Genomic DNA, 14,044 nt, shown 5'->3' on the forward strand with positions numbered 1-14,044 from the left:
CACATTTTAACATATGAATTATAGCAATTTTAAACTCTGAATATTGAAAAATGAATACACTCTGTTACTTGTAAATACTTCGAAGAGTTAATTCTGTAAAATAGAAACAGCAGTGTATACATACACACACACACACACAAGTATTTTTGCTACAGTATTGTCCATATATAAATAAAAACTGGAAATAACTTAAGTTGCCATCAATAATGGGAGTGCTTTCACGCAAACATTGAAACATTATAGGATATCATACATTATTAATTAGGGCCATGATATATTGATAAATGAGAAAATTATGTTATATTGGAATTACATTTTTTGTAATAATCTTTAGAAGTCTCAATTATGTGTACATATTTATATGAAAATTAAAAAAATGGAAAGGAATGGTAGATAAGAGGATTTGGGTTTGTTCATTATACTTACTTTTACATATTTTACTAAATTCTTCCACATATTATAAAGTAACATATATTCTATTGTAATATATTGTTATATTTTATGTTTTTGTTTAATAAATAAAACATTAGTGTTCTATATTGATTATCCCTAAATGGAAGCATAAGAACAAATGCCATCCTCAAAATGATCTGAACTAAGAAAGCCTGCGAAGGCTATGATTTAGATTTGCCACCAATACTGACCAATCTGTACAAATCACATATGTTCTATCAACTTCCCAACAGGAAACAGAACTAATGATAGCATTAAGATAATTCAAGGTGGGCTTATTAACAAAGGGAATAAGTACAAGAGGTGGAGCCAAATGTGGGTTAGGAAAACCTCAAGGAATTGTTCAGAAACTAGAGGCTACCAAAAGCAGAGCTGTTGTTCTCACCCTAGACTCAAAGAGCTATCAGAGAGAGAGGATATCAGAACTCAATAAAGAGAGAAAGTCATGTTGTAAACTAAAGCACTTTGATTAGAACAGTGATCTTTTTAAAAAATATTTTTTATTTGTTCTTTTTTTATATGTGTCAGTAGAATGTGTTTTGACATATCATACATACATGGAGTATAACTTACACCATTTCTGTGGTTGTACAAGATGTGGAGTTACACTGGTTGTGTATTCATATATGAACATAGGAAGGTTATGTTCGATTCATTCTACTGTCTTTCCCATTTCCATCTCACCTTCCTCCTCCCCACTCTGCACTGTCCAATCCAGTGAACCACCATCCCTCCCATCCCCTGCCTATTGTGAGTCAGCAACTGAATATTAGAGAGAAAATTCATCCTTGGTTTTTTTTTTTTTGGAATTGGCTTCTTTCACTTAGCATGATAGTCTCGAGGTCCATCCATTTACCAGCAAATGACATAATTTCATTTTTCTTTATGGCCGACTAATATTCTTTTGTGTGTATGTACCACATTTTTAATCCATTCATCTGTTGAAGGGCTTAACTGTTGTGAATTGAGCTGCTATAAACATTGATATAGCTGCATCACTATAGTATACTGATTTTAAGTCCTTTGTGTATATGTAGAGGAGTGGGAAAACTGAGTCATATGGTGGTTTCATTCCAAGTGTAGAACAGTGATCTTTGTTCAGTGGACGTAATCTACTCAAGGTAAGCTTACAGGAAGTAAATCAGAGAAGTGAAAATTTGGAACTCTTTCTCATCTCTCTATCATCTTGTGCCAGGGCTCCCCATTGACTGTACCCAACAAGGGCCAGAGACTAAGGAAGGGCCTGCTTGGTGTCACCTGCGTAGGTCAGCCATGTTAAGTGGAGAATTGGGGGATCCATCTAGCATAAAATAACCAACATTCTTTTTGAACTAAATAATCTAAATATAAAAGATGGAAAAAAAAAAAACCTAGTTGTGCTGGGCACAGTGGGGCACGCCTGTAATCCCAGTGGCTCAGGACGCTGAGGCAGGAGGATTGTGAGTTCAAAGCCAGACTCAGCAAAAGCAAGGTGCTAAGCAACTCAATGAGACCCTGTCTCTAAATAAAATACAAAAAAGGGCTGGGGATGTGGCTCGGTGGTTGAATGCCCCTGAGTTCAATCCCCAGTAACCCCCCCCCCCAAAAAAAAAACCCACCAAACAAACAACAACAACAACAAAAACCCCTAGTTATAATATGAAAAATATTGAACCTATTCTCTTTACAGGCTGATAGAATTGTTTTCTAAGCCCAAAGACAGAACTTCGAACTATAATCTGAAAATGATCTTGTTCCTCGCTCTTTGTGCAGAAATCCTAGTTTCTGCAAACTTCAATGAGGCCATGGACTAGGATAACTGTGTGGTTACAGGATTGTAATTCTCCAGGATGAACATGGCCTCACCCCCACAGAGTGTAAAATTTAAGCTAAGTGTGAATGTTTCAGTGTAGGGGGTTTTCTGACAACTTCTAGCATGATTGCCAGAAGCAGTCTGGTAATCAAAGTGATGGAATGGGGAGCTGATGTTCACTGAGCCTCAGCATGTGCCAGATGCTGTGGGTTGCAGTCACATAAGTCATTGCTTTTACTTCTCTCTGCTAACATATACCATGACCATTATTTTACCAAATTTCTGACCAAGAAACAGACTCTAAGAGATTGGATAATCAATTGCACTTTAAGGAACTTTCTGAAGGTCAGTTTGAATCAAGATTTGATGAGCTCTGTCCTGGCACAGCCTCATTTGTGTACAAAATAGTGAAGGAGTCATTAACTATTATTGTAGCCCTCTCATTTGTCCCAGTAATATTCCTTTCCCTTCCCCTCTCTCCCATTACTTTGTCTTCCATTCATTCTCTTATTAGGCATTTAGCAAATACTTCAACAGCACCTACTCTGTGCCAAGAATCATACATGGTACAGTTGATCCAACAAACGTGACCTCTACTTTCATGGATTTTACAGCTTCATAATTGTTCTCAAGGGAGCCATATCATACATTTCAATTATCCTCAAATACTTTTCTTTTGAGGTTTTTTGTGTTTTAATCTTCCCATCTATTCACTATGCCTGACAGGTATTCTTTTGGCTTGTACATTTAAATTATGGTGTAATCTAAAATAAACCTTTTAAACTATATCACTTGCTATTTCATTGTTGAGAGAAATGAAGATTCTGTAATATTATAGGAAAGATGAAACAAGGGAACTAGGTAAACATTTTTTTTTAAAGTTCGGTCTGGTTTTATTCAAATAAATTAGCCAGTGTCCCCAAGAAGTATGTGTATAAGATTTCATGTTCAGGCTTATGTTTTAATCAGGCTAAAAGTGTATCATATTCCCTCAAATAAGCACCACTTCCGTTTTCCTAATTGAAAATTGGTTTTCATTCAAAAATCTTTCTTGTCAAAGACAAGTTAAAACTGATGTTTAAGTTTCTTGTATCATTTTAATCACAAAGCTAATATACATTGGAACTCATTTTCCCCCCTATTTAGACATGCTTGTTCGCTCTTGGGAAAGTCCTAGATTGGGTTATGTAAGTAATCCCATTTTTGTAACTGAGCCAGTATTATCATTATCAAAATTACAATTGATCCAAGAAGGACAATATTGGTATTTAAAAGGATGTGCTGATTTCTGTGATTTTGTATTAGCTGTATTGCATTGAAGAACTTTAGGAACTGCTTCCTTGTGCTTTAGTTTGCCTTCTAGTAATTCACTTTGGTGATATTCAGTAGAGTGGCATTTAGTATACTCCACACACTTGTGTTCTGCAATTTGTGGATGTGATAACACACATACATATTTAGAAGTTAAGAAGAAGGTATTGTTAAACATCAGATTGGTACTATTTTATAGTTGGTTCTTCTGCTGTCTCTGATCCTAGACTAATTTCTTAACATCTTTCATCTTCTTTAACTTTTCCTTTTTGTAAAATGAAGTTTTGGGGCCAAATAAGTATTCCTAGAAATCACTGAGCACCCAAAATCAAGCGGGTGAAGCAAGGTTAGCAAATCATTGGCAGATTTTGCTCCTCCCTTGTATTTCAATCAGAGAATTTCTCTTTATATTTGTTAATAATCTCAACTGAGTATTCCAATTCCTGATGCATTTTCACCTATTTGTCAACAGTACGCATCACTGTGTTCTTTTTTTTTTTTTTTTTGGCTTCATAGTGAGTTACAGTTTATAGAAAACCACACGAAACCCATTTAATCAATGGTTCCTTTAGATTCTGTAGTAAGCATGAAATGCAAAGTATTAATCATGTGTTTGTGCCTGATTTCTACATGTTAAACAGTTAAATCCATTCTTAATTTTGTCTTTGTCATCTTCAAAGCAGAAAATTATACCATTAGCCCAAACCTCTGGCATTCTGTTGATTTTGTCTGGAAGGTGTAAATCTAGTAAGCATGAACAATGAGCTTTTGCCAAACTGATGGAGGTATTTGTGTAGATTGTGTTTCTACAGCTGTCAATTGAGATGGTTGTTCTCTACGTGAAGTGGTTCTAGGTCACCCACATACTTGGGATTTTAAACTTTGATGTTTTAGCACTTACAACTTGGAGTTTTAGAACTTAATGTGTGCCATTCTAAAGGGTGATATTTCAGCTTTTGTATCTCTTGGGATAACATGTTGTGAATGAAAATTAGTATTTTCAGTAGAGCTCCTGGGAAAGTTGTTGCCGGCAATAATTTTGACATCCCATGTGCTCTATTACAAAAAGACAGTAGAATAAATAAATGGAGCTAAGTGGTCAGAATTCTGGTGGTATGAAAGCAAATATAATTTCATTTATTATGATGGAAAGCAAACAAAAACTCTGCACAAACAGTTTTAATCGATGTTTAAAGACTAGTTTCTCAGACTGTTGCTTGTTTGACAAGATAGTCTTGGGTGAATCGGAAACAAAGTGGGAAGACAAATAATTACTGTGGAGATAACAGACATTACAGGGCAAGTAAAATAAAAAGTCATTTCGAACATCTATCAAGCCAGTTTGACTCATAGTCTCTCAGCTCTAGATTATTTTACACTGGATTATTTCAGACACATGAACTGAAAAAACTTAAGAATGTCAAAGAACAGTGCTGGCACATCATATGTTAGCAGTTTTCTTTTTAAGATTATTGAATAGAATTTCATTTGCCTCAAAATCTGTCAATCCTGAGAAAAGCCATCTGATCCAGAGACCCAAATATATGGAAATGTGCTGCCATTTTAATATTCCCTAGCCCGCTCTCACCATGACTCACATTATTAATTGATCATGCTGCTCATTTCTACTGAGTATAGATTGTGCCTCAGAATTTTTCTCAAATTAGAGTAGTTTCTGCTAATTAATGAATCAGAATTGTTTGAAACCTGTTTGCAATTACCAATTGATTCTGCATTTTCTGGTGGAAGGAGATAAATAAGACCATTAAAGATGTCATGCCCAAATCACCAAGCTATATAGCAACCAAAGTAGAATTAACATATAGGTCACATGGCTCTCTGTGTATAATTTTGTTCTAGAAGGGCACATTATAGTTTTGTCTTGCGTTATTGATATTATGTTGCATTCCATTTAGGAATTTCTAGTAGGGTATGATTATTTGTAGTATATGATAATTTTATTTTTCATGATTTTGATCCACAATTTGATATGATCTATTTTTTGTACTTTCTTTTTATTTTTAATTTTTAAATAATCTTATTCTAAAGAAAATACATATGTAGAGGGTCATTTAAGATTATTTTAGAAAAAGGTAGTGTAACATTTCACCTGTATTTTGAGAAAAACAAAATAATATGCCATTGGCAATTGTCACAATATTTTTTAATTTATGCTAATTATGCCAAAAAAGAGCTTCCTACATTATATTTAGATTTTTTTAGGCTTAACTGTAAATATTTATGCCTATAGAAATTTGACTATTTTAATTAAAACATTTAAAACTGGGTTTAAATGAAAGAAAAATCCACATAAGCTTTTAAATTTAAGCATTTGTTTAGTGTATTGGATAAATTCTCCATATTTACCTCTAAGAGATTAGCTTCAGATTACCTTTTTCCTATTTTACATTCAGTGTTGTTTTCATTGTATCAATAGTGAAATTTGTCTCATTGAGTTAAGTTACTTTGGGCAGAGGGAGGGAAAACAATACCCATATTCACTAACTTGCAATGGCTTGTTTTAATTTTTGCATTGAATCAATCTTTGAGACAATTACTTTAACTTGATTTTATCCTTCTGGTAATTATAGGGGCATTTTATTTCAGAGAATATGAATTCAAAATTGTTGGTTAATAAGCATGCTCAGAGGGCTGGGGATGTGGCTCAAGTGGTAGCGCGCTTGCCTGGCATATGTGCGGCCCGGGTTCGATCCTCAGCACCATATACAAACAAAGATGTTGTGTCTGCCGAAAACTAAAAAATAAATATTAAAAATTCTCTCTCTTCTCTCTCTCTCTCTCTCTCTCTCTCTCTCTCTCTCTCTCGACTCTCTCTAAAAAAAAAAAATAAGCATGCTCAGAGAAGAGATTTTAAAATCTCATTTCAGAAGCAGTGGCATTATGCTCAGAAATTTCCGGTTTTATTTCTTCCTTTTCTCCTCTGCCTTTGTCTGTTAAACTCCAGGAATAACGCAAAGCATGTTCATTATTTCTCTAGCAAGAAATTTACATAGGGACATAAATATATTTCATACATTCTTAATCACTAAGCATCTAGAATAAACTTCAAAATTTTTAAAATACTCTTTTGCATAAAAATCCAAAGTTTGCCCTTTTCATACACTTCAGTAAATAAGTATCTTTTACATAAAAAAGAATTGACCAAAACCACCAATTATCTCATATTTTAAAAATATATTAAGAATTTATTAGATGTAGACTGAACTGATATTACACTTATACCTTGTCTTCAGGGAACTTAAAATCTGATCTGGAAATATCTCAATTTATTAGAAATAATTAAGTAGAAATTAAATGAAAATTAGTTATAGATACACAGAAGTCATTTTGACTACCATAAAATTAAAGACATATTAATTCATTTGACCAGTAATCACTTATTGTTGTGCTTTGTGGAAACAAAGTAATATTTGAAGTTACAATAAACTTCACTCTGTTTACTCTTTTTTTTTAAAGAGAGAGAGAGAGAGAGAGAGAGAGAATTTTTAATATTTATTTTTTTAGTTTTCGGCAGACACAACATCTTTGTATGTGGTGCTGAGGATCTAACCCGGGCCGCACGCATGCCAGCGGAGGGTGCTACCTCTTGAGCCACATCCCCAGCCCCACTCTGTTTACTCTTATTGGCCTATTTTTAAAAAAAAAAAAAAAAAAAAAAAAAAAAAAAACCAACAAAATTACCTTGACTGTTAGCTAATATAGTCAAATTTTTTAAAAAATGTAGAGAACAGAAATTGATAAAATAGATTTATATTTGATGGTTTCTTTGAACAAATTATTGTTAGGATTCTAATTATTGAAACACATCTAAATATGATTGGGCATCTTAGATTAAGATTTTGTTGCATCAGTGGTGATGGACTTGAAATTTCTTAAGTGATTGTGTACCATGTGGATGGAATGCCATGATTAAAAAAATAGTTCTATGGAAATTTTAAAATTTACAGATAGGCTTATCTAGACATGTACATACATTTGACATAAACTGACTTGATGGTTGGCCAGGACTGGAATTCTAGTTCCCACACCTACTCCCACTCATCCACCCACATCCATTGGACAAGTGCCTGGTTAAACAGATGGGTCTTGGGCTGTGCTCTCAACTCAAAGAAACTCCACCTTTATTAAGGAAAAAATAGAATGAAAATAGACTATATTGTGTTATTGTGCTCCTGGGCGTGATACTTTGAGTGAAGAGCTACTATGTATTTTTGTTTGTTATTGAAAATATGTTTTTTCTTATGAATGAATATGTGAATATTGGAGGACAACAGATGGAGCCTCAGGGATCTGGAAAACCCATAGTTAGGGAAGTAGTTATCCATCAAATATGAAAATAAAAAATCAGCAGGTGTGTGAAATACCATGTGGTTTTATAAATGCATGCAGCTATGATTTTAGAAAATGTTTGGATTAGCCAAGAGACATGCCTTGATTATGAAATTTCCTTCATCCACCAAAGGGTCTGAGACAAATTAGAATTCTCAATATCTGCCAATGAGCTGCTTCATCAGGCTAGCACTTCAGCAGTTACAAAGCCAGATTTGTAACAGGATGTCAAATTCTGGCTAATGTTTGTGTAAATACTACACACTTTCACTCTTAAGGCAGAGGGATTTGGAGACCTGAGTGATAGGATGGCACATGATTTTATGACATCAGAAGTGAATTTTTCTGATTGATGGCAGTGCTACTGTCCTTGTTGGAGAAAAAAAACACTAAGGGGAAGGAAAGAGCAGCAACTAGACAACCCTGTACTTGGAAGATCATAGGAGATAAATTCTGATGCTCTAATATTGACATATTAAAAAGATCTTCAAGGGCATTTGCCCTCCGTGCATTTTTATGATATTCTCTTTAGTGTTATAATAATCAGCAAGCCATCACATAGTTAACCTCATGGAGCTATGAACATGGGGCTTTTGTTCTTCACATGATCCATTATCTATTTATTGGCTCATTAACGTGGATATTTACTCCTCCTCAATTATGGCCATGCATGGTCTGTGGAAAGCACACAAAAATTTAAGTAAAAGACTTTCACTCCTCTTTCCTAAATGATTTATTTAATCTTTTGTTAACTCAGTTTTCTCCACAAAAAGGGGATGGTGATAGCAACCTACTTTCCTAATACTAATGCAGGACTTTTTTTTTTTCTAATTGCATGAAATAATGCCTGTAATACACAAGAATTCTGTGGAATAAAGAATACATAGTACAATTTGTATTGAAGTACGTTTTCTGGTTATAATGTTTAGGCATAATGTTGTCTAATACTGCAGCAAAAACTTGAAATGAAACTTGCCAAAAATTTAACTCTTAAATGAAATCCAAATGGAATTTTTCTTTTGCTTATTTGGCATATATAAATGTGTGGGATGAATGAATGTATAAATAGGTGAGAAATTGAACAAAATTGTTTAATATTCATTTTCTCCAAGTAAAAAAATTTATACAAAAAATAATGAACGTGTTACTATTTAACTTTATTTCTTACTGCAGAATGCCTTGAGATTTGTTTGATGGTGTTAAATTAATGTAAAATATCATTACACTTTCTTGTTACATTGTCCTTTGAAACCACTGAAATTGCCTAAATAACATTGTACTATCTCTACTTGATAAAATGGAAAACTCAGAAGATTAATTTAGATACAGATGAAGAATAAAAGTATCTCAGTGTGTACTTAATTTTATTAGAAGGAAGTGCATTATAAAAATAGCCCTTTGAAGATGAAAAAGAGGCAAAATAGTGAAATATTTTAATTCTTAGTTTTACTATCTTTATATGAAAGTACATATTTTGTTTATATGTATTTTTCTAAGACACATGACAATTACTAGCTTTTTCTTGAACTAGTCTGGCATATGATATTTTGTATATAAGTACATACATATTATATTTATATATATATTTTAAATGTCTTTTGTTTTGTTTTAAACAGCAAACGCCAGTCTTCTTGGAGGAGGTGGTGGTAAGTCCTGACTATCATTTAATTTAAAATACCTTTTTATTATACCAATGATAAGATGTTTAGTAAGTTCTGTGATACTTTAAAGAAAGTTAATTTTGCTGTAATTGTCAACTACAAAGATAGTACTATTACAGAAAATAGTTCATTATAGAAATAGCTTCAGTTGGCCTTAACATTATTTGAACTGACTTAAAATATGAGGGAGACAATTTTTCTTCTTGTTAAACTTTGTAATTCTACCTTTGGCATGCAGTATAAAAGCTATAATCTATTGACATGAACACATGCCTAGTAGATGACAGAGTCACTTCTAATATGTATTCTAAAACAACGGTAAATTTGGAGACTTATTTCTTTTTTCATCATATTGACTTTCTTTTGCTTTTCATGACTTTGTTTCTGAGAGCTTAATATATCATCTACTTACTTTGAAAAATAAAAAAGAAATTAATATTGACATTTAGCTTTATTTTCATGCTTATTTAGAAGAAAAAGAGAAAGTGATAAAAGTGAGAGGAGGAAGGGATTCTTGTACTGGGAATTTTTTGATACAAAAATTTTATAAGTAATTGTATTTTCATTTCTAGGTTAGGAATATGAAGGTTTTCATAGTTCCAGTACATAAATTTATATAATTTTATCCCCTACTATATCATATATATATACAATAATAAATATAAATATATAAAAATAATAATATAAAATTATATTTAAAAATTTGGTCCTTTTCATATATAAATAGTTTTCATATATAAATAGTTTGGGCCTCTCTCTCCCTCTCCCTCTCTCTCTCCCTCCCTGTTTGCTCTTGCTTTCTCTGTTGATGTTCAGGGTTGAACCTGAATTCAGTGGTAGGAGCACAATTCACAATAGCTAAACTGTGGAGCCAACCTAGATGTCCTTCAGTGGATGAATGGATAAAAAAAATGTGGTATTTATACACAATAAGTAAAGTGTGCTACTAAAAAAAGAATAAGATCATGGCATTTGCAGGGAAATGGATGACATTAGAGAAGATTATGCTAAGTGAAGTTAGCCAATTCCAAATAAACAAATGCCGAATGTCTTCTCTGATATAAGGTGGGTGACTCAAAGTGGGGTAGGGAGGGAGAGCAAGGGAGGAAGATTAGCTCTATATAGGGAATAGGGGTGGGAGGGAAAGGGAGGGAGAAGGGGAATAGCAAGGATAGTGGAAGGTGATGGTCATCATTATACAAAATTCATGTATGAAGATGTGGATTTGGTGTCAACATACCTTATATACAAACAGAGATTTTATAAATTGTGGTATAAAGGTGTATTAAGAATTGCAATGCAAAAAATATGAATGTAATGCACTCTTCTATTGTGATATATGTAAGAATTAATTAATTAATTAAAAAAGAAACAGTAACAATAGAAAATAGTTTAAACTGTTATTAAAGTGTCTTCATATTATCACATATCTGTGTATGTTCTATAGTAAAGTATTATGGGATTTAAAATTAGAATTATTATGTGAAGATGATAAAAGTTAACTTAGTATCCATGAGCCTGTACTTTAAAAAATGAGAGCAATACTAACTACCTAAGATGCCTATTATGGAGATTAAGCAAACCTTTCTGGTATGTAGTAGAATAAGTAAGGGATTAGTAAATGTATTTCTTTTCTTCTACCCAGAATTATTTTACAATATATAAATCTATAGGATTTTTCATATATATCTTATTTTATTTTGGGGGAATTAGAAAGAAAAAATTTCCTTAGGAGTTAGATTCCCAGTAATTTTTTCCTTTTAAATCACAATATGTGAAGAAATCATTACTAAAATAAACTGCCCATTGTGATAATTTTCTTATAAGACATATTAATATTTTATGAAACCTGAATAATACTCTTACTAGCATAAATAAAGTTGAAATTGAGTCTACATAAATATATTAATCAAGTTATAACAGCAGACAAATTAGCCACACATTTCATTCATTATTTTTGGCTATTTCCAAAAAGTGATTTTATATATTAGTTAAAACTACATTAGCTTCTCATAATGGAAACAAAACCCCAAATATTGTAGCTTGAAGAAGACAGAAATATATTTAAAAATATTTGTAAAAGTATGGCAGACGTAGACTAGACTTGTTCTATCGTAATTTCATGGTGTCATCAAGGACTCAAGCTCTTTTCTGTTCTTCCCTCCTAGTAGGTAGCTTCCATACCTCAGGGTTTATGAAGGCTGCTGGCACTCTAGCCATCATAAATATAGTTCAGGTTAGGAAGAGCAGAAAAGGCAAAATATAGTATAGTGTGCTACCAAAGGTGAGTCAGTTTCTTTAAGCATATTTCCCTGAAATTTCATATTCATCCCTGCAATGTGGTTTTTGACTCTAAGAAAGATCCTCATGAAAAAAAAGATATTCTTCACAGAATTAGAAAAATAACTAAAACAAACAATTATTAAATTCATTTGGAAAAATAAGAGCCCCAGAATAGCCAAAGCAATACTAAGCAAGATAAGTGAATTAGGAGGCATCACAATACATGATCTGAAATTATACTATAGAGCTTTAGTAATAAAAACAACATGTATTGGCATCAAAATTGATATGAAGATCAATAGAATGGAATAGAAGACACAGAGGCAAATCCATAAACCTATAGCTGTCTAATATTTGGTAAAGATACTAAAATAAATCTTGGAGAAGAGACAGCCTTTTTAACAACTGGTGCTGGGAACACTGGATCGCTATCTGTAGAAAAATGAAATTAGACCCCTATCTCTCACCTGCACAAAACTCAAACTGAAATGGATCAAAGACTTAGGAATTATACTAGAAACTTTACAACTGCTGGAAGAAAACATAGGGTCAACACTCCATCATATAGGTGCTAACACCGACTTCCTTAACAAGACCCCCAAAGTGCAAGAAATGAAACCAAGAATCAATAAGTGAAATGTCTTTAAACTGAACAGCTTCTGCACAGCAAAGGAAATAATTAAGAGCATGATGCTGAGAGAGCCTACAGAACAGGGGAAAATCTTGGCTAGGTATCCCGCCCTCCAATAGGGGATTAATATCCAGAAATATACAATGAACTCAAAAAACTTAATACCATTACTACCACTGTCAACAACAAATAACCAATTAATAAATGGGCAAAAGAATTAAACAGAAATTTCTCAAAAGATGAAACACAGAGGGCCAACAAATACATGAAAATATGTTCAACATCTCAGTCGACCAGAGAGGTACAAATCAAAACTACACTAAGATTCATCTCAGTCCAGTCAGAATGGCAATGATCAAGAATAAAAACAACAATACATGCTAGTGAGGTTGTGGCGAGAAAGGAACACTTGTACCTTGTTGGTGGGACTGTAGGCTAGAACAACCACTCTGGAAAGCACTCTAGAGATTCATCAAAAAACTAGGGATGGAACCACCATATGACCCTGTTATCCCACTCCTGGGTATTTCCCCCGAAGATATAAAATCTGCCCTATAACAACACAACCACATCAATATTTATAGCAGCACAAGTCACAATAGCTAAATTATAGAGTCAACCCAGATGCCCATCAATAAATGAATGGATTAAGAAATTGTGACACACACATATACACACACACAAAATGGATTAATAAATTGTGGTATATATGATGGAGTTCTACTCGGCCATTAAAAAGGATGAAATTATGGCACTTGCTAGTAAATGGATGGAAATGGAAATATCATGCTAAGCGAAATGAGCCAAACTCAGAAACTCAAAGGTTGAATGTTTTCTCTCATGTGAAAGCCAGAGGTTAAAAAAAAAGGAAAGGGGGAAGGAAGGATAATATTACATAAAGAACCAATCGTATACAAATTAATAGATGAGCCAAAGGAGGTATAGTAGAGTAGAGGAGAGAGAATGGGAGTGGGGGAGTATGAGAGGGAAAAGGGGTAGGGTAAAGGGTGATGAGGAACTGAAATTGATTTTCATGCATGTATGAGTTTAAGAAGGTAAATACATGGTGTTCTCTTTGCCACAGCATTGTATTCATTATTAGTAGGATTATTTTAGTGGTTGAGGACTTAGGGATATTTTGGTACTTCTTTAAGATAACACAGCTTATAAAGGGCAGTGTTTGAATGAGAAGACGGTTTTCCTGACTCCCACTCCAGGGCTTTTTGGTTTTGCTCTGTGAATTTTAATATATCCCTGCTCTTCAGACTTACTTTTTCCAAAATAGGCAGGGAACTCTATTGACACAAGGAAAAACGAATGAGAGGACCAGAAAACATGCAGTTGAGATGTGGTTGATGCTTTCCTTTGTTCTATTTTTATAAGTCTCATTTCTATTGATAATTTGAAAGTACATGCAATGGCATGGTCTTTGGCACATTTGGATTGCTGTCCATATTCATATACCTTTTTGTGTGTATTTGAGGTTTAGTTTTAGAAAACATTGCATTTTAAATGCATGTTCACACATCTATAATAAGGATGTTTTACATGCACAATGTCTTG

The 14,044-nt window shown here is 33.3% G+C and overlaps 1 protein-coding gene across 5 annotated transcripts in view; it reads left to right on the forward strand.

Moving 5' to 3' along the window:
* The window catches only part of Macrod2 (mono-ADP ribosylhydrolase 2), a 2,042,921-nt gene that overhangs the window by 458,647 nt on the left and 1,570,230 nt on the right, over positions 1–14,044 (forward strand). For all 5 annotated transcript variants that reach the window (XM_046434337.2, XM_046434346.2, XM_046434363.2 and 2 more), the window contains one exon: positions 9,523–9,552. In XM_046434337.2, coding sequence (XP_046290293.1) covers positions 9,523–9,552 — 30 coding nt within the window. The remainder of the gene's footprint in view (positions 1–9,522; positions 9,553–14,044) is intronic.

The sequence above is a fragment of the Marmota monax genome, unplaced genomic scaffold (genome assembly GCF_021218885.2).
Source record: "Marmota monax isolate L192 unplaced genomic scaffold, Marmota_monax_Labrador192_F-V1.1 WCK01_AAM20220418_F8-fsc00005, whole genome shotgun sequence".
Classification (NCBI taxonomy): Eukaryota; Metazoa; Chordata; class Mammalia; order Rodentia; family Sciuridae; genus Marmota; species Marmota monax.